At 40.7% G+C, this 23,730-nt stretch overlaps 2 protein-coding genes across 6 annotated transcripts in view; one reads left to right on the top strand and one right to left on the bottom strand.

Moving 5' to 3' along the window:
• RTN4 (reticulon 4) overlaps positions 1-16,663 on the top strand; it is a 69,604-nt gene extending 52,941 nt beyond the window's left edge. For all 4 annotated transcript variants that reach the window (XM_043468570.1, XM_043468572.1, XM_043468571.1 and 1 more), the window contains 6 exons: positions 328-535; positions 3,780-3,918; positions 14,294-14,363; positions 14,990-15,036; positions 15,242-15,300; positions 15,683-16,663. In XM_043468570.1, coding sequence (XP_043324505.1) covers positions 328-535; positions 3,780-3,918; positions 14,294-14,363; positions 14,990-15,036; positions 15,242-15,300; positions 15,683-15,725 — 566 coding nt within the window. In that variant the 3' untranslated portion in view covers positions 15,726-16,663. The remainder of the gene's footprint in view (positions 1-327; positions 536-3,779; positions 3,919-14,293; positions 14,364-14,989; positions 15,037-15,241; positions 15,301-15,682) is intronic.
• A 151-nt stretch (positions 16,664-16,814) lies between these two features.
• Positions 16,815-23,730, bottom strand: part of EML6 (EMAP like 6) — a 277,140-nt gene continuing 270,224 nt past the window's right edge. Inside the window, exons 38-42 of one of the 2 annotated variants that reach the window (XM_043468569.1) lie at positions 23,386-23,548; positions 21,704-21,807; positions 20,883-21,036; positions 20,391-20,491; positions 16,815-18,777 (exon numbers count right to left, since the gene is read on the bottom strand). In XM_043468569.1, the coding sequence (XP_043324504.1) occupies positions 18,753-18,777; positions 20,391-20,491; positions 20,883-21,036; positions 21,704-21,807; positions 23,386-23,548 (547 nt within the window). In that variant the 3' untranslated portion in view covers positions 16,815-18,752. The remainder of the gene's footprint in view (positions 18,778-20,390; positions 20,492-20,882; positions 21,037-21,703; positions 21,808-23,385; positions 23,549-23,730) is intronic. The other variant, XM_043468567.1, reaches the window with a different exon arrangement.

The following is a 23,730-nucleotide window of genomic DNA, read 5'->3' as shown; positions in this document are numbered from 1 at the left end:
TCTGGATAGTATAAAGGCTATTTCCCTCTATTATTAGCTTTGTAGGAAATGTTTGTTTCAGTGATAGCCAGGTTAGGTTACAGTTTTGTGAAGTTTCTCAGAGATCTCTTAAAAGCAGAGCCGTGAACCTCATCTTTTTAGTTTTTAGTAAAGTTTTAATTTCTTAGCATGTTTTGAGTTAGTAGTTTTTCTGTGTTAAGATATTTTTTCTATTATTTGAATATATGTATATACACACTTTATCTTAAGGCCATTTTACTTTTGTAGGTAAATAAAAATGGATAAGGTAATGTTCTAATTTCGGATCTCTTCTTTTTGCATCTTTAGTTGTTGACCTCCTCTACTGGAGAGACATTAAGAAGACTGGAGTGGTGTTTGGTGCCAGCTTATTCCTGCTGCTCTCACTGACAGTATTCAGCATTGTGAGTGTAACGGCCTACATTGCCTTGGCCCTGCTCTCTGTGACTATCAGCTTTAGGATATATAAGGGTGTGATCCAGGCTATCCAGAAATCTGATGAAGGCCACCCATTCAGGTGAGATGTCTGGAAAACAAGGCACGCATTGGCAGCACTACAAACAGTCTCAGTATTGACTGAGGCTAGTCTCTGCTATTTGTAGAGATACAGGCATGCTTTTTTTTTTTTTCACTGCTAAAAGATAATTGCAAATTTTTGCTAAAAAGCTATACCGAAAGCATCTGCTTTTTAGATTTCCTAATGGTCATTTCATAGGCTCCTGATGGAAAAGACTGGGTTTATGGATCATTAGCCGTAGCCTAACTCCACTACATGTTAGTAATATTTACTTATTAGAAGTAGGTGTTGGTTACCTAATTTTACTTTTAAGGAAGCTATATCTTTTTAACATGTTTGGGATTGGCGAGAGTTATATTTTCTTTATTGATTACTCTTTATGCTATTTGATACTATGCTTTTCCATCATGCTTCCTCACTATGTCTGTCTTTTCTTACCATTTCTTCCTACTCTGTCTAGTTTCTTCTCCTCCTTCCCTAAGGCATTACTTTGGTATTATCCTTTGGAGAACTCTTTTATTTCACCATTTTCTTGTCTGTAAATTATCATCATCTTACCTTATTTTGAAAGTACACTAGCATATTTCTGGTTGCTAATGGGGTGGACACACCTCAACTTGGATCTTCTGATCTCACTTCATACTCGGCACGTTCCCCACCCGCATCCCCTCCTTTAAAAATTGAGATAAATATAATTCACATACTGTAAAATTCAGTGGTTTTCCATATATTCATGGATTTGTACAACCATCACCATCTCATTCCAGATATTTTCCTTATACTCAAAAGACATTTTGTACCTATAGCTGCTCCCCACCTGACCCCTGACAGCCACTAAGTTTTCATATTTTTAAATGAGTCTTTTGTCTCAGACTTACCAGTTTCTATCACTTAACACCACTGTTGTCCTAATTTCAGGTTCCCAGTTTTCTTGAGACTCGATGAGACTATAGACATTACTACATTTTACAGAGGAAACAAAGTATGAATTCAGTAATATGAAATTGCAACTTCAAAACAGCAGTTATATCATGCCACAAATCATAAAGGAGTATGATTTTTAATTAGTTACACTGAAATATATAAAAACATTGTCAGGCCAACAATTCTAAATTATCTATAAATTTTACATATTGTTTGATTTTAAAGAAGACTTTTAAAAGAAACTAACGAAGCATTATTGTTAGCTCAAAGGCCTTTTATAGTCATAAAGTAAATTCATCTAACATGCCAATTTAACTGCCTTTCGGACAGTTTTCCAAGTTCTTCAGTCACGTTAGTAAAGTTAGTATCACTGTGGTCTTTGGGAAAGAGTGACGACTATGCTGCCACTGCAGTAATAGCACATAAATGCCGGGTGAAAGAATGTGAGTGTCCTCTGGTGCATGCCTTTGGGCCTGCTGGGCAGACGTCTTGTCTTCAGCAGGAACAAAAGCAGTGGTACAGAGAAACAGAATACAGCTAAAGTCATATCAGCCACTTCTCTATATTTCTTAAAACTGCACTAATAAATTTTTGCTGGTCTAAGGGTTAGGTGTGAATGTTTGACCACTTTTAACTTGATAATAATAACTTGCTCTTTGTTGGCCAATAAATAATGATGGACTGGGAAGCCTGGTGTGCTGCAGTCCATGGGATCACAGAGTTGGACACGACTGAGCAACTGAACTGAAATAATAGTTGTCCTGTGCTAGACATTGTACTAATAAAGGTGATGTTCTTAGTCCTTGACAGTTTATACTGTAGTAGAAAAAAATGTACAGGTATACACATGTCTATATTTCAGGATGGATATGATAATTACTATAAGAATAATACAAAAGAAAGCATTATTTGAGTTACATAGTAGGATGGGGGAGAGGCCTTCATGTATGGGTGGGATATGAGGTGATGCTGACGACTTGGGTGTGCCGTCACCAGAGGTGAGGGGAGAGCACCGTGGATGGGGAAAAGAGCATGAGAAACAAAGCCTCCCATTAAGGTGAAGAACGTTTGATGAATAGCTCAATTTTGAACTACAGCATAGTAGTGAGAAAGAAGATTGGAAGCATTCAGGGTTGGAAAGTCAGAATCATAGAATGTTTGAGTTTGAATGGATTCAGGAAGTCTGTTTCTCTAATTTTGTAGAGGTGGAACCATGACCCAGAGAAGTTACATGCCTTTTGCAAGGTTAAATACCTAGGTGGTATCAGGTCTTCTGATTCCTACCTGAGTTCAGCCTAAATAGCACTATCTAGTATAGCTCAAAAAAAAAAGGAATCCAAATAAATCCACTTAAATTATAGTGATGGTATAGTGAATAAAAACAAGGAAATATATTTGGACATATTGCAGGAGTAAAACTAGAGACAAGGAATTACTAGAGAGGACGGTAATTTCCAGTGTAACTAGTGTCCACAGACATGGGGAGTTTTTGAGAGGGACTGGATACGGAGCTGCTTCCAACAGATAATAGAGAATAGCACTTCTGATTGCTCCAAGATGTTTGAAACAATAATGAAACAATTCCTGCTGACTTGACTATTTTTCCCCATTATAGTTGTCTTCTTAAATTCCAGCTATTTCACTATAGATTGGAGCACCGGAATGAACAGTCTGGGGCTTGATTTATTCGTGTTTTCATTCCAGTATTTTTGCCTGGAAATCCCATGGACGGAAGAACCTGGTAGGCTACAGTCCATGGGGTCGCAAAGAGTCAAACCCAACTGATCAACTTCACTTTTACTTTCTTTCCCCTAAAGATTAGGCGAAGAGAGTGTAGTTATTTGGAAATGAATAGGATCTTTGTTAGGAAAAGTTGATAACATTTTGTCCACCTGAAAAAACCAAATCCACAATAGTAACTACCATTAATTGAGTGCTTCTTTGTCCTTGATTGTATTAATAAGCACTTTATGCATTGAAATCTCAAGATAATCTCTGTTGTATAAATGAGGAAATTGAGTTAAAGGGATGACTAAATAACTTCTAAAGTTACACAGCCAGGTTAGTGGCAGAGCTTAACATTGAAGCTCAGAATCTGTCTGACTTCAAAGCATATGCTTATTTGCTATACTTGCCTTATCAATCAAACACCCCATGCTTGGTGAGTTTTTACATTGTGCTTATTAATTTGGAAGGAGTATGCTTCTATAGTAAAATATTTTATTAATGTGCTCCTTTATGGATATCTATTTGCCAATTGATTGACATTCACAAAAAATCATTCCAGTCAGTGACAGTTAAGGTGTGTCTTCTTTTCTAGGGCATATTTGGAATCTGAAGTTGCTATATCTGAGGAGTTGGTTCAGAAGTACAGTAATTCTGCTCTTGGTCATGTGAACTGCACAATAAAAGAACTCAGACGCCTCTTCTTAGTTGATGATTTAGTTGATTCTCTGAAGGTAAGTTTATTTGCTTTCCATTTTTTGACATACCCAGAATTTAACATCAGAGTTAACAGAATAAAACTGTTTTCTAAATTAAAGTAAATGATAAAGATGTAATGAAATCATTAACTGTAAACTTCTGTTCTAAAATTCAGAATCAAATAAAAGATTTAAGATGGAGGAAAGGCAATTCCTTTTTAAAGGAAAATTTTATAAATTCTAAGTTTTGGAAATCATAAAGATTAAAAGTGAGAATTTTGTCTGTAAGAATAAAGATTATCTAGTAGATTTAATGCCAAATATTATTTCATCTGGTTTGACTTTGTTTTAGAGTCTGGCACATATATACATATAAGCTATTTCATATCCCTACACATTCTTTGAATGTTTTCTTGAAAAGTGTTAATAATCTGAAACACTTCAACTAATCATCAGTTGGTAATCTTTGGAATTTAGTTTTTGGATCTTGCTACATAGCAGCTGTTAATCTCACCTTGTAAGTAAGCTTGCCAGAGTTCAGACTGATTCTAAATGAGCACTAAATTGGTCACATAATGTGAACCCCAAGAACTGGGACTACAGTACTTTTCTTTTGTGTAGAACCTACTGTCTGTGTTTTGTGTATTACTGCCTGTGATTTAAGACAGACTTGTTTCATATCTAAGCCTGGGTAGAAATGTACTATGGTAGTAATTACCATAATTTGTCTTTTCTAAGAGATATGTACAAGTTTGCAATTTGTTGTGCAAACCAAGGATGTCATAGCAATAGGACGATTGGGCCTTTAGATTTGGCAAAACAATTTCTTTGGTGGTCAGAATAGGTTTAAATGCTCAAAATGCTTTTAACATATATCTTAGTCTTAATAAGCCAGTAATGGACATTATTTTCAGCTGTGTGCTTCTCTCAGTATTAAGACTTGGAACCTCAGTTACTAATAACATTAATGGTAGAAAATTGAGTTTCCTTTTATTATTTATTATCTCTTTTGTGTAGAGTGCTTGCATTTAGTGACCCATTCTGTAGTAGTGCTTTAAAATAATCTGATGTCAGTCTGTAAATAAAGAGATCATGGTTATATCATTGGGATGTTTGATTAGTATCAAGAGGAAACAAATAATATTTGGGAGCAAATCAAATACAACCTTGTACTCATGGGTCCTGGAAGAAACCAGTTTCTATTCATTGAAGTGGTATTTGCAGTGAATAGCTTGACTGCTGGGGGTAGAACATGTTTGAAAAATTATTGAGGGGAATGCACTAGTGTAGTTTAAAATGAAGGGTTTTGTGGGTAGGAGTTGATTGAGAGGAAACACTAAATAGTAACACAGAGGTTCAAATAGCGTAGGGCCATCTCTGAATTTGGCAGTCAGAAATTGTTGGGGGGGAGCGGAGGGCTTTGAACAAAGGCATCATGAAGCTGGATTGAGGAGTCATTTTTTTTTTTATACTTATTAATAAAAACTGCAACAGATATAAACTCAAAGTCCTCATGTTTGCACTGTGTAACAGTGAAGGCAGTTATGCATGTCTGACATTTTTCTTGAGAGAAGAGGCATTCTTGAAGAAATCTGTTTAAAACAAAACAAATTGATCTGGGAATGACTCATTCATTGTTTTCTAGTTCTTACAAATTAGAGCTTTAAGTTTCCCCTTGTCTTTAATCAGTTGAAATCTTATTCTTTCAGTTTATTGTCATCTATACATAGTTCTCTGTGTAGACAGTTATGTAGGTGTGGAAATATTTGCAAAGGCTAGGGAAGTGAGAAAATATTATAGGAGGACTGATTAAATACTTTAAAAAACCTTTAAAATCTGGTTTCCACAGATATTTGAAAGTAGAGTAAAAGGAAATTTTATTAATAAATACTTTTATGAGATAATTTCTTTTTGCTGTTAAATCTCATTTTAAAAATTTCCTTTGAAAATTACCTTGGGCATGGCTGATTCATGTCAATGTATGACAAAACCCACTGCAATGTTGTAAAGTAATTAGCCTCCAACTAATAAAAATAAATGGAAAAAAAAGAAAATTACCTTGGGTTTTTTGGGGTTTTTTTTTTAATGAGGAAGCTAACATAAATGAAAGAATCTGAACTTGGTAAATTCTGCCTTCAGTCATTTTGCTAATTTGAAGGTAACAGGAAGTAGCATTTGGAACGCTTAAATTTTATGAAATTTTCTTTTAAAAATACTGTTTCTTAATATTGGGGGGAAAAAAGGCAGTTGAATTAGAAGCCTAGTTTACTACCGCTTCTCCTTAAGGATTAGGAAGGAGAAAACTTTTTTGAATGGTTTTCCAAAGTAGTGTTTTTTGGCAAGCCCAGAGCTCAAGGAAAGCTGCTTGGTGACTTCTGCTGAGGCAAATACATTCAGGGCTCCAAATAACATTTGTATTAACACTCTGAATGATCCTTGCATTGAGGTCTCAAAATCTGTTGAGGCAAGGAATAAGGCAGGGTGTCTGTCTTATTCTTGCAATACAAAGCCCTCTGATAACATACATGGAGGGTCTTCCTTGATCAACTTTGTGGTTCTGCTGTACATGGGGTACTTCAGTTAAACCTTTTCTTACATCATTGTGTATGGTTAGTATAGATTCCACTTGTGTTCACTGAATAAGGGAACTATAGAAACACAGGATACTTGCTTAGTATGTCTTACTGAGAAAAGCGGAGGAAAACAACACTTTCGTCTCTCTTTAAAATGACTTAATAGTATTCCTTTTCTAGAGGGAGTTCTTGAGTGTTTGCCACTTACCCCCATAGTTTTTATTCATATAGAGAGCAGTTTTTAAAAGATTCTTTTCCTTCTGACTAGTTTACCCTTTGCCTTTTAGCCACAGCAGTTAGTGGGAGAATCATGTTCTTCCTCCCTAAAGCAAGCAAAAATATTTTTTCATATCTCTTTTATTTTCTTTCTCTTCTTCAATGTAAAGGAAAAATAAACCTGCTTTGTTAAATTGATTGGATTTCCTTTTATTCAGATTTTAAATTTGGAAAGTTTGCTAATAAATAGCCCCAGTCTCTGCAGTTTCCAAATGAATTTATCTTGTTAAATAAGAGTTTTTAAAAAATTTATAAGAACCAACTTTTGATTGGGAGTACTTTTATATCATTCATAGCTAGGAAAATGGACATCACATTAATTTTAAGAAAGTACAGGAGGTAGTCGTCTCATTTATAGTTTTTTTTTTTTTCATTTAGAAAATAGACATTGTATCAAGCTCTGTGGCTTATTTAAAATAGTAGCTTTTTAAAATTTGAAAGAGGTTTCTCTGTAAGTCACTATCTTTGTAAGTGTTTCATGCCCTCAAATTTATATAATCTACATTTCTAGATTCTGGGTCATAATTACCTCTACTTCTATTTGAAACCTTCCTCAGAAATTACAAAATTGAGAGTCATTATTCTTAGCATGTGAAATTTTTCTCCTCCTTTCTTACTATCATATTTTTGGAAGTGTGTGAGAGGGCCTGGCTATTCTATGTTATTCTGAAGAAATAACCAAAAATAACCAAACCCCAAGGTTCATCAAGCCTGTTGGAAAAGATTTGACATCAGATGGTGGTTATCAGTGTGCCTGGCCTACACCTCCCGTTTGGTGGTTGACTTGGATGAATATAAATAAGACACACCCTGCAGATTTCTCCTTTTAAATTCTTGTGTGCAGCTGGCCCTTCACCAGTGTGGGGATCAGGAGCAGCGACACCCCCCGCACACACACAGTTGACGGTCTGTGCAGTTCATAGCTGGCTCTCCACGGCCCCAGTTCCTCCTCATCCAAGGCCCCTCTGTGTCTGTGGTTCCTCCGGTACCCCTGGTCCCGTATTCACAGGTTCCAACAGCTGAGGATCCTGTAGTATTTACTACTGAAAAACCTGTGCTGACAAGTGGACCCGTGTAGTTCAGACTCCTGTGTTCAGAGGTCAGCTGTAATTGCTGCATTTGTTTTGTTCCCTTGCAGTTAACTGCAGGCTTCTAAATCTCAGAAAAGATTCCAGGTGTCCATAGATTGAGAAACAGTTCATTTGCCAGAAGACTAATTCTAGTCAAATATTATGGGCAAAATCACTGACAAAATATTTCTAATTCCATTCAGTAGGATTTATTTCAAACAGTATAAAATTTTACCACAGGCAGATGTTTTGATCAATCCTCAGGATTTGTTGTAAAGTGGGTTTGTTACATTGAGTGCCAGATATAAGGTAAGGGGAAGAGAATGGAAAAGGAGGTAAAGGAGGACGGTTCTCTAGTGAAAGTGAGCTGTGAAGCTGTGTCTGTGTCCTTTTCTTGGAGAGCCCAGTGTGTATTACCTTACTAGTTTCTAAGAAGTCCAGAAGAGGCTGGATAACTTTATTTAACCTAGTGATACTTGTCAACCTTGTTTAAATAACACCCATTACTACCAGAACAGTAGTATAAGATGGTTGAACAAATTTAAACCACCTGGTTAAGGTTTAATTCCATTCTGTGACTGACCTTCTATGTAAGGGGTCTTTAGATGGGGGCTTTTTTTTTAAAACAATGGTTGTCAGTCTTGGCAGCACATTGCAGTCACTGGAAGCTGTGCAATTGAATGATACTTGGGAAGGGGAAGAGGTGGGAGTCCCATTCCCTGAAATGATTTAAGTTTTTAAATTTAATTTTTCTAAGGACACTGCTTGGAGAGTCACTGGTTTTAAAGGTTGTGGTTTTAAGCAGTAACCCTGGGCTATAGTTTTCTTCCCACCCTCTTAATTAGAAAAGCATATGAAGGTCTCCACTGGGCTCAGCTTTACTAGGGGGTTCTGCCTTTTGAAACTTCAGATCCCAAGAAAAAGTCTAGTACTTTGAATTCAGTTCAGTTGCTCAGTTGTGTCCAACTCTTTGTGACCCCATAGACTGGGCACGCCAGGCCTCCCTGTCCATCACCAGCTCCCGGAGCTTGCTCAGACTCATGTCCATTGAGTCAGTGATGTCATCCAACCATCTCATCCTGTCCTCCTCTTCTCCTGCCTTCAGTCTTTCCCAGCATCAGGGTCTTTTCAAATGAGTCAGGTCTTCGCATCATCAGGTGGCTAAAGTATTGGAGCTTCAGCTTCAGCATCAGTCCTTCCAATGAATATTCAGGACTGATTTCCTTTAGGGTTGATTGGTTTGATTTCCTTGCTGTCTAAGGGACTCTCAAGAGTCTTCTCCAACACCACAGTTCAAAAGCATCAATTCTTTGGCACTCAGTTTTCTTTATAGTTCAACTCTCGCATCCATACAACTACTGGAAAAGCCATAGCTTTGACTAGATGTACCTTTGTCTGCAAAGAACGTCTCTGCTTTTTAATATTCTCTCTAGATTGGTCATAACTTTTCTTCCAAGGAGCAAGCGTCTTTTAATTTCATGGCTGCATTCACCATCTGCAGTGATGTTGGAGCCCAAGAAAATAAAGTCTTTCACTGTTTCCATTGTTTCCCATGTTTTCTGCCATGAAGTGATGGGGTCAGATGCCATGATCTTAGTTATTTGAATGTTGAGTTTTAAGCCAGCTTTTTCACTCCCCTCTTTCACTTTCATCAAGAGGCTCTTTAGTTCCTCTTTGCTTTCTACCATAAGGGTGGTGTCATCTGCATATCTGAAGTTACTGATATTTCTGTCAGTAATCTTGATTTCCACTTGTGCTTCATCCAGCCTGGCATTTCTCATGATGTACTCTGCATATAAGTTAAATAAACAGAGTGACAATGTACAGTCTTGACATACTCCTTTCCCAATTTGAAGTAAGTCTGTTGTTCCATGTCCAGTTCTAACTGTTGCTTCTTGACCTGCATACAGATTTCTCAGGAGGCAAGTAAGGTGGTCTGGTATTCCCATCTTCTCAAAAAATTTCCACATTTTGTTGTGATCCACACAGACAAAGGCTTTAACGTAGTCAGTGAAGCAGATGTTTTTCTGTAATCCTCTTGCTTTTTCTGTGAGCCAGTGGATGTTGGCAGTTTGATCTCTGGTTCCTCTGCCCTTTCTGAATCCAACTTGAACATCTGGAAAGTCTCAGTTCACGTACTGTTGAGGCCTCGCTTGGAGAATATTGAGCATTACTTTGCTAGCATGTGAGACGAGTGCAATTGTGCGTTGAACATTCTTTGGTGTTGCCTTTCTTTGGGATTGGAATGAAAACAGACCTTTTCCAGTCCTGTGGCCACTGCTGAGTTTTCCAAATTTGCTGGCATTTTGAGTGCAGCACTTTCACAACATCATCTTTTAGGATTTGAACTAGCTCAGCTGGAATTCCATCACCTCCACTAGCTTTGTTTGTAAAGATGCTTCCTAAGGCCCACTTGACTTCACACTCCAGGATGTCTGGCTCTAGGTGAGTGATCACACCATCGTGGTTATCTGGCTCATTAAGATCTTTTTTGTATAGTTTTGTGTATTCTTGCCACCTCTTCTTAATACCTTCTGCTTCTGTTAGGTCCATATCGTTTCTGTTCTTACCAGATATTAAGACCAGGTGTTTTAGGCAGAGGTTCTTATTTTTCTGTCACGTGACTTTGCGTGATAAATACTGGATTCTTTATGAAAGTAGATCTATGACTTTCGGGTAAAATATTTGTTAAAACTGTCATAAAATGTCTAGCTATATTTGAACATCAGGTAACCATAATGTTCCAGAAATCCGTCTGAAATCTGAAAGTGAGAAAAAAGGCCTGAATTCCAGAAATAGCTGACCTAAAAGAACATTAAATATAGCCCTCAGGCTCTTAGGCATTTATTAACATACACATTTTGACAGTTTCCTTTCTGGTTCCTTTGGCTCACAGAAAATTTAGACAGGAAATGAGTTTGTGAAAATGTGATTAGTAATGAATGAGGCTGAAGATAGCAGAAGTCAAATGATTTCCAGTGTTTAAAACTGCAGAAAAAGTTTGAAAATGAAAGAATTGCCAAAGTAATTTCTGAAATTGTCATGTACCCTCCCCCTATTTTCCTTAAAAATGCCTCCCCACCCCACAGAGACATCATCAAATAAAATCTACAGAGCTTTTCAGTGAGGTATACATGTGATACACACTTGTATTGAATTCCCTATACCCCCAGACAAAAGATAAGATATGGCCTTTGCCCTCTTCCAGTAAGTATTACTAGACCTTCACTGTGCTTTGCCCCGCTTTCCTCCTGTCTCATTACTGCCTAAAGAGACATGAGCCTTTGGCTTCCTCAGTTAGTATGCATTGGCTGCAGTGTTGCCAAGTGTTTGCCATGGAATAGCATAGAATTTGTAGGTTTAAAGTGTTCATTGGACTTTTCCCTGCTTCTTTATAACAGCATGCACATTCATGACCATTAATAAATGGAGGAGGGCATGGCAACCCACTCCAGTATTGCCTGGAGAATCCCATGGACAGAGGAGCCTGGCGGGCTATGGTCCATAGAGTCACACAGAGTCAGACATGACTAAAGTGACTTAGCACACGTGCACTCTGTAAATGGCTTTACTGTATAGCAGAGCAGAGATTCTGGAGTCAGATGAACCTGCAATTACTGTCACCTCTGGTTTGGCAACTTGCTCTCATCTTTCTGTATCTTGGTTTTTTCTTTTATGGGGATAACAACAGTATTTAACTTTTGGGGTTATGATGAAGTTAACTGAGAAATTTGTTAGTTGCTGTTATTACATAATAAGTTTCAATAATTGTGCAATTGCTTGATGTTAGCTCTTAACTCCTTTCTTTTCTGATGGAGTCCTCTCTGGAAACCCTTACCCAGTATTTTTGTTTTGGGCCCTGAAGTGTTCAATTTTCTCCAGACTTAGCTGCAACATTTGCAAATTCTGTGATAGCACATAAAAATGTGAATTTCCGGGTTTCTCTTCTAAAATGGGGAAACATGGCGGCATTGGCCTGGAACGTTGACTTGTGGAGCTGGATTGCAGGCGCTCTTAAGAGGTAAAAGGCACATGTCTGCCTTGGTCCTCACCGAGACTCCCTCATGCATTTCTGTCACCAGCCTTCCCCCACAAAGGTCTGAAGCCTCCCTCCACTTCTCTCTGCACCTGGATCGTCTGGCTTTTAGAAAGTGTCCTGCAAGAGGCAGATCTAGTGACATCTGAACCCCCTACCTCACCTTGGTGTGAAGACTTGGGCTTCTCTTTCTTTATGGATTTAGAGTGCAACCTTGTCAGTGACTTTATGACCAAATTAGGACTTATTTTTAGCTTGTGTGTTAGTTTCTGAATTTTATCATGGTAAGGGTGTCTATTGCTAAAGCAGTTTCTTCTAAAATGTAGAAGATCGACCCTTCTCTTTTTGACTCGGTGGATGGTGATGGATGAAAATAACTCTGTTGCTCTATGGTAAACTTGCTCAAGTGCAGAAGTTATATTTAGCTTTTGCAATAGGAGTCTGTAAAACTATGTGAGAGGGAAAGGGCTTGCTAACTGGAGTCATGCTTCAAACCTTTCTACCAGAGGTTCCATAGAAGTTGCAAAGACCAAGACAGCATTTAATTTTTGATTTGCAGTTGGCAGCTGTTAAGAATGCTTGATATTTGCTCACTTGAACATTAAATTCAGTTATAGGGGTAACCAAAGTGTTGTTCTTTGTAGAACTGACAGTTGGTGCAGGAATACCAAGATTCTCCCTAACCTGCAGTAAATAAACTTTCTAGAGTCAACACTTTAATTACTGCTCAGTACCCAGCTCACGGCAACCCACCTGGCAGGCTACAGTCCATAAGGTCGCAAAGAGTCGGACACGACTGAAGTGACTTAGCACGCACACACACACCCAGCTCATAGTAGGCATTCAGTCAGATTTTGCTGAATGAATGCTACATGGACAAAGATATGCTTTAGATAAGGGTTAGGAAGCTACTGTTCGGTCTGGCTTGTGACCTGTTTTTGTACAGCCTGGGAGCTGATTATACTTTTTATGGTTTTAAAGGATAATATTCAAGGAATATGTGACAGAGATCCTTTGTGGCCCATAAAACCAAAAATGTTTGTTTTCTGTCTTTATTTACAGAAAGTTTGCTGATCCCTTCTTTAGATGATGGAGGTGCTCACTCCTCTCTCCTTTTCATTTATACTTTGCTCTTAGAAACCTAAATAATTGTAGGTGGTGGCATCATGGTGGGATGTTTGTGACCTACTAAACAGGGCAGAGAGATTGCCAGACATATGAAGGCTTTTAATAGGAAACAGAGAAACTGCTTCTGCTGAATGTTTAATAAAATCTAGACTGACTTGGTGTTTGTAAGTCTTCAAGAACTGCTTGAACATGTCATTGAGTTTTTACTATATGGTGTCACTAAGAACTGGAAGAAAACTTTGAAATCCTCTTATTCAACCATTCATGAGTAAAGTATGGTGAGGAAATAAAGGACTTCTCAAAATGAAAGCACTTTATAGAAACAAGGCTTTTCCCAAACTGCTGTATTTAATAACAGTATAACCTCAACTCTGGCAAGTTCCTAAACCTCTGTTTTTTCCTTAGTGTCTTCATTTTTTTCCTTAGTGTCTTCATCTGCTGATAGCAGTGCCTACCTCATAAAATTGTTAGGAGGAATAAATGAGTTTGTATTTGTGAAGCACTTAAAACTGTGTGTGGTACTAATACATCAGTAGTAAGAACTGGGTTAGTGTTTGCTAAATAAAGAAGGCAGTGGCTAAAAGAATGCTGCTGCTGCTGCTGCTAAGTCGCGTCAGTCGTGTCCGACTCTGTGCGACCCCATAGACGGGAGCCCACCAGGCTCCTCTGTCCCTGGGATTCTCCAGGCAAGAACACTGGAGTGGGTTGCCATTTCCTTCTCTGGCTAAAATAATAATAATGGTGAATTTTATAATTAGGTTTAAAAGTTTGAGGAGTCCTCATTGGCTATTAAAACATTTATTACTGGAGAGAAAGTGCTTCTGATCCTTAATAAAATGCTAGAGCTGATATTTTGGGTATTTGAGACATAGTCTCCTTGCACCATTATTGCTTAGTCAGATATATGTCTGATTCATTCAGCTCATATAAATCTTGAATCACTTGTTGGTACTTTAAAATCATTTTCAGTAGTTAATTCTTATGATAGCTTTCCAGTCTTCCCATTTTAGAAGTTGAATACTTATAGTAGAGCTGGAGGGGTAAGGTGGTGACCTTTGTTATACTTTCTGATTTTAGAGGAAACGACATCAACTATTTGGTAATGTACTCCAGAGGAAAATGAATCATATCTATTAACTGTTTTAATTAGATTCTGAAATTCCTGAATCGAGCCTGGCAGCTTAGTGAAATATCCATATTGTTTTTACCAAATCTCCAAGGAGTATGCCTATAGTAGTTTGGCATTTACATGGGATGGATGTATTTGAAGGTTTAATTTTAAAACTTTACTTGAATTTTGTCTTTAATTGGCTGTTATTTTCTTACAGTTTGCAGTGTTGATGTGGGTATTTACCTATGTTGGTGCCTTGTTCAATGGTCTGACTCTACTAATTTTGGGTAAGTCTACAGAACCAATAGAATGAAAAATTTTTTAAAAGATGGGGGACTTCCTGGAGGACACGTGGCTAGGACTCCCACATTTCCACTGCAGAGGCCATGGGTCTGATCCCTGGTGTGGGAACCAAGATCCTGCATACTGCACAGTACAGCCAAAAAAAAAAAAAAAATGGTGTGCAACGAACTTCAAGATATTTTAGTGGAAAATATTCTTATATTGTAGGAAAAATACAGGGATATACATTAGAGGTTGTGATCTTCTTAAATAAATTGCTAATACTTACACTATTTATGGAAATGCCACTTTACTTCCTGAAGGCTACTCCAGCAGTGATAAACCAGATCAAGAGTGGCCTTATTTGATTTGCAGTCATATGTCTAACTAACTAGGGATGCCTATATTTTATAAAGTCTGTAATGTGAAGCCAGGAGTGGCTTCTGGCTCCCTTGGTTAACTCATTGCTCTGCCCCCCAGCAGCTGTGTCTCCCCGTAGTAGGAACATTCCTGGCTATCTTAAGAGTGCTGCCAGTTTGATGACAAGAGTGCTGCCAGTTTGATGACTTTTGTATGATTTAGGGAACAAACACTGCAATCTACTTTAAAGCTTGTGTATTTCCTTTTTCAGCTCTGATTTCACTCTTCAGTGTTCCTGTTATTTATGAACGGCATCAGGTAATTTAACTGCAGATTGCAGAATACAAAGCTCATTCTCTTATGTGGAACTTAGAAATGTTGGTGCCAGTTTCCAAAACCTTATAAAAACGAGAACTGTGGCAGTTTAATTAAATTAATTAAATTAAGCCTTTAATATGTTGGAACACAGTTCTAAGATTTTTTAGCAATGGCAATTTTCTAATAAATTCTTTATCTCTTTCAGGCGCAAATAGATCATTATCTAGGACTTGCAAATAAGAATGTTAAAGATGCTATGGCTAAGTAAGTATTTAAAATCTGCACTTTTTTTACACCAAGGCTAGGTATACTGGACTTTGACAACAGTGCAGTATTTTCATGTCAAGACATAGTAGTCAGTTTTAGTCAGACCTAAAGTGTGAGTTGCCAAAAGACTTTTTTCCTAACATTTGGATCATTGATTCTGTGTCAATTTACATGTATCTAAGGCTTTGAGTCTAATTTGTGAGGTCAGGGTGGCAAAATTATAGCTTGTAGTTTGACAGCCTTAAGATTTTATTTCTTGTATAAGCTGAGCAATGTACATGTAAGTCTTGAAGGATAGACATTTTTAAGAAGCAGAAAACAGAATATTGTAAATTCACAGTATTTACACTGACCTTTTGCCCCTCCTTCTCATTTGTAGAATCCAAGCAAAAATCCCTGGATTGAAGCGTAAAGCTGAATGAGAAAGCCTGAAATAGTTAATAGGAGTTTATCTTTAAAGGGGATATTCATTTGATTCCATTGGGGAGGGTCAGGGAAGAACACAGCCTTGACATTGCAGTGCAGTTTCACAGATCTTTATTTTTAGCAACGCAGTGTCTGAGGAAAAATGACCTGTCTTGACTGCCCTGTGTTCATCATCTTAAGTATTGTAAGCTGCTATGTATGGATTTAAATTGTAATCATATTTGTTTTTCCTGTATGAGGCACTGGTGAATAAAAAAAGATCTGAGAAAGCTGTATATTACACTTTGTCGCAGGTAGTCTTGCTGTATTTGGGGAATTGCAAAGAAAGTGGAGCTGAAAAAAATAACCCTTTTCACAGTTTGTGCACTGTGTATGGTCTGTGTAGATTGATGCAGATTTTCTGAAATGTTTAGACGAGATCATACCACCAAAGCAGGAGTGAAAAAGCTTGCCTTTTCTGGTATGTTCTAGGTGTATTGTGAAATTTACTGTTGTATTAATTGCCAATATAAGTAAATATAGATTATATATATATCTATATATAGTGTTTCACAAAGCTTAGACCTTTTCCTTTCCAGCTGCCCCACAGTGCTTGATACTTCTGTCATTGGTTTTACGTGTGTAGTTCCAAAGCACATAAGCTAGGAAAAAAACATATTTCTAGGTGCACTACCATCTGTTTTCAACATGAACCGATGCCATGCAAACAGAACTCAACATAAACTTCATTGCACAGACTTACTGTAGTTAATTTTATCACAGACTCTGGACTGAATCTAATGCTTCCAAAAATGTTTGCAAATATCAAACATTGTTATGTAAGAAATTATAAATGACGATTTATACAATTGTGGTTTAAGCTGTACTGAACTAAATCTGTGGAATGCATTGTGAACTGTAAAAGCAAAGTATCAATAAAGCTTATAGACTTAAACGCTGTTTCGTATTTTGGTTTCATGAACCTGCTGTAGAATGAAGGTATCAGACACAAAGGGTAGACTTTGCCTCCACCAGTGTGTGACTTCCAGAAAGGCTTTAAGCTCAGTGTAGCCATGTTTACTTTGAAAACAAGAACACATCTACATAAATCTATTTGACAGATACCAAAATGTTTTTAAATTATGTGTTTTTATACTTTAATTGAAAATAAATTCATGCACCAATATTTTAACATATGGAATACAGTGCAGGATTTATGAACATACATAAAATCAAACCATATAAATGTTTACAAATCAGATTTAAGAACTTTTCTTGACACAGACACTATTGCTCTTTAAATACAGTGTGTACATATATCATCATTGATGAATTTGTTCTTCACATAGTTATTTCAATGCAAGATTCAATCAGTATGAAAGGTCAGTGTACAATATAGGCAGACATGGTTATCACTCAGCATCACCAGTCACATGGATACAGAAAACAGAATTAGGGCTGCATGGGGACTCTAACTGTGGGCCCAACAACCTATCAGTGGGTTAATGTAAGGCATTAATAAATTGGCGTATAAAAATAGCTTAATGAGTGATCTAATCCATTTAGAATGTTGAAGCACTTCTGTGGTAAATGTTAATCTATTTAATTGAAAATGCTTCGTTTCACCATTCCTCTAAACTGACAATTGAAAATAGCCAGTAACTCAAGATCCAGAATTTTAGTTCAGACTAGAAGGTCTAATTGGTATAATCTATGTGCTCAGAGTCCCAGTCTGTCACCAACCTGCCTTCCCAGTACATGCCATCATCAGCCCCTCTTTTGTCAGTGGTTAGCAAGTGTCAGGTATGATGGGAGGTGGTCCAGGGTGCTTCTGATTTTGTTGGCCAAGTCACATTCTGTCATCCAGCCAACTCTGAGCTAGATTATTTTGTTCTATAATCTTGAGTTATCAAATACTGCTTTGGGCTTAGGAATTTGTTCTGCAGAGATTTTTTGAATCCAGACCTGACCTGTATGGTTCACCTGAAGCACATCACTGGAGTCAAGTCCACCCCACTCTGGGAGTGGCCCTCCCAGCGCAGCCTCCGGGCACCTCCTCTGTTACCATTTTAGGTTCAGTAGGATAAATCAGCTCATCTTCCTGGACCTACTTGCGCTTTTTTGTTTTCCCTTCTATTTTGTAGTAGAGGTTTGTTTTATTTGAAATGTTTTGGATGTTGTGGGTTTGGCACTCAGTATAGTGAAACCTACTCTACCCACCCATCTTCCAACACCTGAACTTAAGTTTCTTTGCTGCTCAACTTCAAATAGCCACTGTTTCCCAAGCACATAACTAGTGTCTTTCCTTTGGGAAGCCTTGACCTAAACACATGGCATGGGTGACCAGGAATCTGCTAGGATCCTGTAGCCCTCCTCAGTTTTGAAGTTTTAGCACCATATGTAGAAAGGAGATAATTTGTGGGAGGTGAGATTAGCAGCCCACACAACTGGAAGCTTTCAAAGGCACTTAATGGATATAAAACTCTGCAAATGAAACATTAAAAAAATTAAGTTTCTCAACTTGTTTATACATGGCTCATTTGGTTTCGAAAGCTAAATGTGGAGAACAGAGGCTATCAGTATTTCTAGTATTTCAGTGAAACTAACTTAAGCTGTCCTGTTCAACTTCCTTATTTGTAAAAATGAACATTTTTAAAGTATATAGAAACATAATAGCAAAACATCTTTTGTAAAAGTTTTGATGCAAATTAAAAGCTACATATTGGTTAGGGTAACTGAGGCTTTAAATTTTGTCAGTGGGCTACATTAGAGATAGGATTTCTTTGTCAGTGTAGTGAGTACGTGTAGTTTGTAGTCTCAGGAAGAGAGGCAAGCAGTCTTAACACGTCAGCACTGACCTTCCTTCTTGACATCCCAGTTTTGGAAGCTCCAGGTGATGGAAGCAGTCACATCTCACCAGCACTTGGAGCTCATGTAGCTTGTTGCGGTGTAGACCTTTCCCAGCAGCTGGCAGCCAGGAGGTACCTCATCACGGCCTCTGTGGTTGCCAGCCGTGGCGGCAGCAGGAAAGCAGATTCTGGCATTTACAGGCATCGCCACACAAATACACTGAAAAGACAGACCAAACATTTTGCAGGGCTGGACATCATAACTTTTGTCAAGCGACAAAAGTCATTCTTGCCAAGAGCTCCAGAGTCAAGCTCAGGCTGAACATTTTTATTTCAATTTTAAAAGACAAACCAGGGATCTTGCTACCAATTAAAGGTCTATTGGTTATTTCTTTTTAAGGTCTATGTTATCTGTTTGGTCTGGCTCTTTCAGCATGTCCCTTCTGAACTGGACTGCTGGCAGCTTGACTTCACACTTCTCTCTTGTTACCACTGAAGAGCTTTTATCAGCTCCACTCAAGCAGGAGAGCTCTTTCTAGTGTTCAGCACAGGGCCAGGGGTGACAGGAGCCCATGGCTGCCAGGCCGAGGGATCCTGTGTTGGGAAGTTGCCATCCAAGCCCTTTATAGTGACCGACAGCCCCCTCAGATCTCCGGGTTAGCATCTGTCTCCTGCAGCTGCTTGTTCACGGTTGGGTTGGTGCTGCTTTGGTTGGGGGTCCTCCCCCCGCTCCCCACCCCGGGAGCTGCTGTCAGCCCTTTCTCAACAGCTCTAAGTGCCTGCGGCGGTTGACACAGTGCCCTGGAGATGGATGTTTCCCGGGGGGCCAGTAGAAAGCATCCTTTGGGGCCATTTTCTACACGGTGCTTTTGGGTAGAAAGTGGGTTAAAATTCTCTACAGGTACCTTTTTCACAACCTTACTCAGACTACTAAAAATGCATGTGTTTCTTCTTGATGCCCCTTTGAGCCCAGTCCTCAACTGAACAGAAACCAGTATTCATGTTTCTGTAAAGCTCTTCATCTACATGAGATGTGGAGAAGCTGAATGACTTCGGATGACATCGTGCTGGTCCCCCACACTCCAAATAAGAAAGGCCCTTGGTGGAGGGACACAAGAGAGCTCCTTGGAGGTTCTGATAGCATCTCTGGAGTAGGCTGCTAGGGGGTTCTTCCAAAACTTTGGAAGACCTCATGCCTCCCAGAGCATGGGGCCTGTTTCTCACTGAGCAGTGGTGAAGGTTAGGGGCAGACCCAGTTCAGGAGTCCACACAGCTGGCTGAGGTTCTCCAGCTTCTAACTAGCACGGGTCCTAATGGCTTTACCCCTTGTCTGATTTCACGTGTAAAATCAGGTAACGTGTTCTGCGTGACTGAGGCCCAATACTACTATTTGTAAATCCAGAGTTGTGGATTAATCATCCATGTTAAGAACTCTAGTGATGAACTGAAGTTCTGAGTTATAAGGCCCATGGATCAAGGTCACTCAGCTCCTGATTATATGCAGTGGGTGCTGCGGGCTGTCCAGCAGCTCCTACTGAAATCGCCACGTGGAGGTGGGGTCTCTCAGCACCTGCCCCTCCAACCAGCAAAGCTCAGGGTAGCTCTGATCTGCCCTTGGCTTCTCTCCAACCCCAGGCCAGCCTAGCGGGGACAGAGGCCCATCACAGTCAGGGTTTGGGGTCACCGGAGACTAGACACCCTACACAGGCAAGCCCTCACTGCATCTCCTGGTCGCTTCCTACGCCAGCCCCTGCCGTGCCCCGGGAGGCTGACGGTGGAGGTGGGCCGGCGGGGAGGCCAGGCCCCGGGGCAGAGCCAGAGCCAGGCTGGTACCTGCAGTCGCCTCCGCCGGCGCTGACTACATACTTGTCGTCGTGAGAGAGACGGATGTTCGTCACGTGAGCTGAGTGACCGAAGTAACGCTTGTGTTTGGCCTGTGAGCAAAAGGGAATTGAGGTGACTAAGACAGCCTGTCCTTCAGCCACCCTGGACTACTCCCAGGACTCTGCTGCATCTCCCCAGGCTTCCCTTCACCCACGGGCTGCCTATTAGGTCTGGACATCTCTGGGAGCCAGCCCTTCACTGGCTTCCTGCCTCACTGTTGCCCTGCTCGGTACCCTTACCCCCATCCTCCTGGCTTCCAAGACTTCCCCTTGTGAAGGGGAGGAAAAGGTTAAGGGTGGCCAAGTCTCCCCAGGGCTGTGACAAGATTCATCTTGTGCTAGATTGTAGACAGTCGTGTCCATGTGGCCACAATCTCTGGGAGAATGCACAACGTCAGAGAGCCTAGAGGCTGTGCATGGAGTTACTCTAAGGGAAACTCACAAATTTCTCTGTGCACGGAAAATCAAAGAGCTTCACCAGCCCAAAGTCGTCTCCCGTGACGATGTTCAGGCCTGCATGGGTCACACAGGCACAGTTGACATCAGCCTTGTCTGCATTTCGCGGCCAGATGCCAATGACTTCATCTCCCAGAATGCTGTTCCAACAGAAAGAGGTGTGAGGTGTGTGACCCTTGTCACACATTCCTGCAGTCAGGCATCCTCTCCCGGGAGGAGAGGAAGAGTCAGTGCCGTCACGTGGCTCCTCTGTCCCTCCCCCCATCTGTGCACTTGCCCCAGCTCCCGCTGTTCTCTGCCTCGGGTGCCTTTCACCCCAAAAGACAAGTTCCCTCCATCTTTGGTTCTCTCCCTCTTCCCCATAATGCTTCTGAGTGTGGGTTTGGTTGAAAAGTGGGGGCTCCTTTAAGTCTCCGGGCTGGTGGTCTCCTCTCTTCTGACTTGGCAGGGCCCTGCTGCTTACCCTGCTACCTGGTGACCAGCCCTCCCTCCCCGTCCCAGGGGTTGGAGGAGGCCTCACTGTACTGGAGGGAGCTTGGCCAAGAGCTGGGAGATGGTTTCCCTTTGAATTTGCTGGGTGCAGCTGGGGATGGGTGGGACAGATTACACAACAAGAGGGACTTTGCATTTCAAAAGCCCAGGTCAGATCAAAGCCTGTGGCCCAACCTGGGAGCAAGAAGCTTCCCTCCTCCGACTGCCCAAGGGAAAGGGCTCTGTCTCTGAGCTGCTTCAGATCCCAGCCCCACACAAACTTGAGGCTGAGGCTGGGACAACAGTAGTCTCCCTTGGGACCTTTCCTGCAGTCACCTTGTCCAGGAGGCCCAGGTGATCTTCTCAATGACCACAGCTTCGGTGACCTGCTTCCCCAGGGGAACTTCATGTACCTGGCGCTTGTAGGCTCCTGTGGAAACCTGCAGGCGGGAGGCAGTCACGCCCATCAATGTTCTTTCTTTGCTGCCCAAAGGATTCCCCTTCCCATGTGCTGCTTCCCAACCTCCACATCCCCAGACCTTTCCACCAAACCCAAGTTCAGCGCCAGCCTGCAAAGCCTGTGGTCAGCCTGCAGCCAAGTTTACACAAGCAGGGCATTTCCCATCCATTTTCTTGCTATTTTCCAAAGTTCTAAGGCCGTGGTTCGCCAACTTTGGTTCTCCAACAGCAGAAGCAGCATCTGGAAATTTGTTAGAAATGCGCTCTTGGACCCCCACCCCCGGCCCCCCATCAGATCCCCTGAAGAGGGTGGGGCCCAGCGGTCATTTTAATAAAGACTCCAGGGGATGCTGGTGCTCGCTCAGACTTGGGGATCCCTGTTTTCAGGGAAGCAAGGTCCTTCAGTAAAGAACTGAAGCAAGGTTTCTAATGGACAACAGCCAATGTAGATGATCTCTGAAGTATCTAGGACCTGATCCTGGCTTCTCTGGGAACCTTCTAGAGGAAACCAATCGTTTTCCAGCACGTGGCTGCTGCCTCCGTCTCCAGCCCCCTGTCCCCCTGCGGTGCTGGCCCAGCCACCCCGATTTCCCTGCTGATCAGGAACGAGCTGTAATCTTTCCCACATTTGGTTTTTCACGCGGAACGCCTGGAACCACGCTCCGCTGTCTTGGTTGGCTGACCCCTGCACACCCTGCAGACCTCAGTGTGAATAGCACCTCAGGGAGGGGAAGCCAATCTAAACTCAGTGTCTGTTAAATGCCCCCACAGGGCACTGTGCTTTTCCTCCTCAGCACATAATCAAAATTTATAATTATGGGTACACTGTGTGATGAGTTTAATGCTCCTCTTGTCCACAAGGCAAGCTCCCAGACAGCAGGGATCAGGCCCGTTTCCTCCACCCAGAAGTCTAATGTAGCGCTTGGTTCAGTTCACACTTGACAAATGAATGCATCCTCTCTCCTTTCAGAATGACTGCCTGACTCCTGGCCAGCTCACAAATGCATAATATTTGTTCAAAGTGCTGGAGACATCATTGTTCTATACTCAGTGCCACGAGTGCAACCGCTCTTGACCCTCCCCGTGGGTCAGTCCCCCCAGGGCCTTCACTCCAGGGTCATGGTCTGGAGTCTGGGTCCCAAGGGTGGAGGGGCCACACTACCCATGGGATTTGGAATTGAGATGAAGTATAAGAGGCAACACAGGCTTTGATACAGCCCTAAGAACTAGGAATTAGAAAGCGTTGAAGGGACGGTGGTGAGAAGAAGCTCAAGATGATTACGGCTTGTTTCCTGCTTTCCTACTGAAAAATAATTCTACTATTTTAAATTCTATTTGACTTTCTTAAATTCTTAAGCCTTTGTTTGTTCAGGTATAAAATAGGAGGAAAAGCAACATCCTTAAGGGGTTCCTGTGAACACACTGCCTGGCGAACAGTCAGCCCTGGTTTTACCTAAGCTGTTGTTAGTAATACTATTATCAATGGTTACCTCAGTTATACTATATATACTTTATAGTGTATCAATGGTTATACTATTATCAGTAAAGCCGAAGCATACCTGGATATACTTGCCATCTGCAGAAAAATCCATCTGAATGACGAAGCTGGGGATATCTTTGCAGTAGCCGATGCGGTTCAAACTTGTGCCCTGAGTGAGGTCATAGAAGTCAACTGTGTGTTCAGAAGAACCAACGGCTAAGAATCTGCTGTCTGGGCTGATTCTAGAAAAAGCAATTCAAGAGCACGGTCTGTGAGGAGGGCTGTCTGGGGCCGGTCAGGCATGAGGTCTGCTCTGGGACGGACTTCCCAAGCTCAAGGTCAGGTTGGGTAGCTTCTTCAACAGTCTAAGGAATTTGACTGCTTCTCTGGATCAAACCCCCCAGGAAAAAAGAAAATGGGTGTG

Source organism: Cervus canadensis, chromosome 5 (assembly GCF_019320065.1).
Source record: "Cervus canadensis isolate Bull #8, Minnesota chromosome 5, ASM1932006v1, whole genome shotgun sequence".
In the NCBI taxonomy this organism is placed as follows: domain Eukaryota; kingdom Metazoa; phylum Chordata; class Mammalia; order Artiodactyla; family Cervidae; genus Cervus; species Cervus canadensis.
This window is presented reverse-complemented; position numbering and strand designations above follow the sequence as displayed.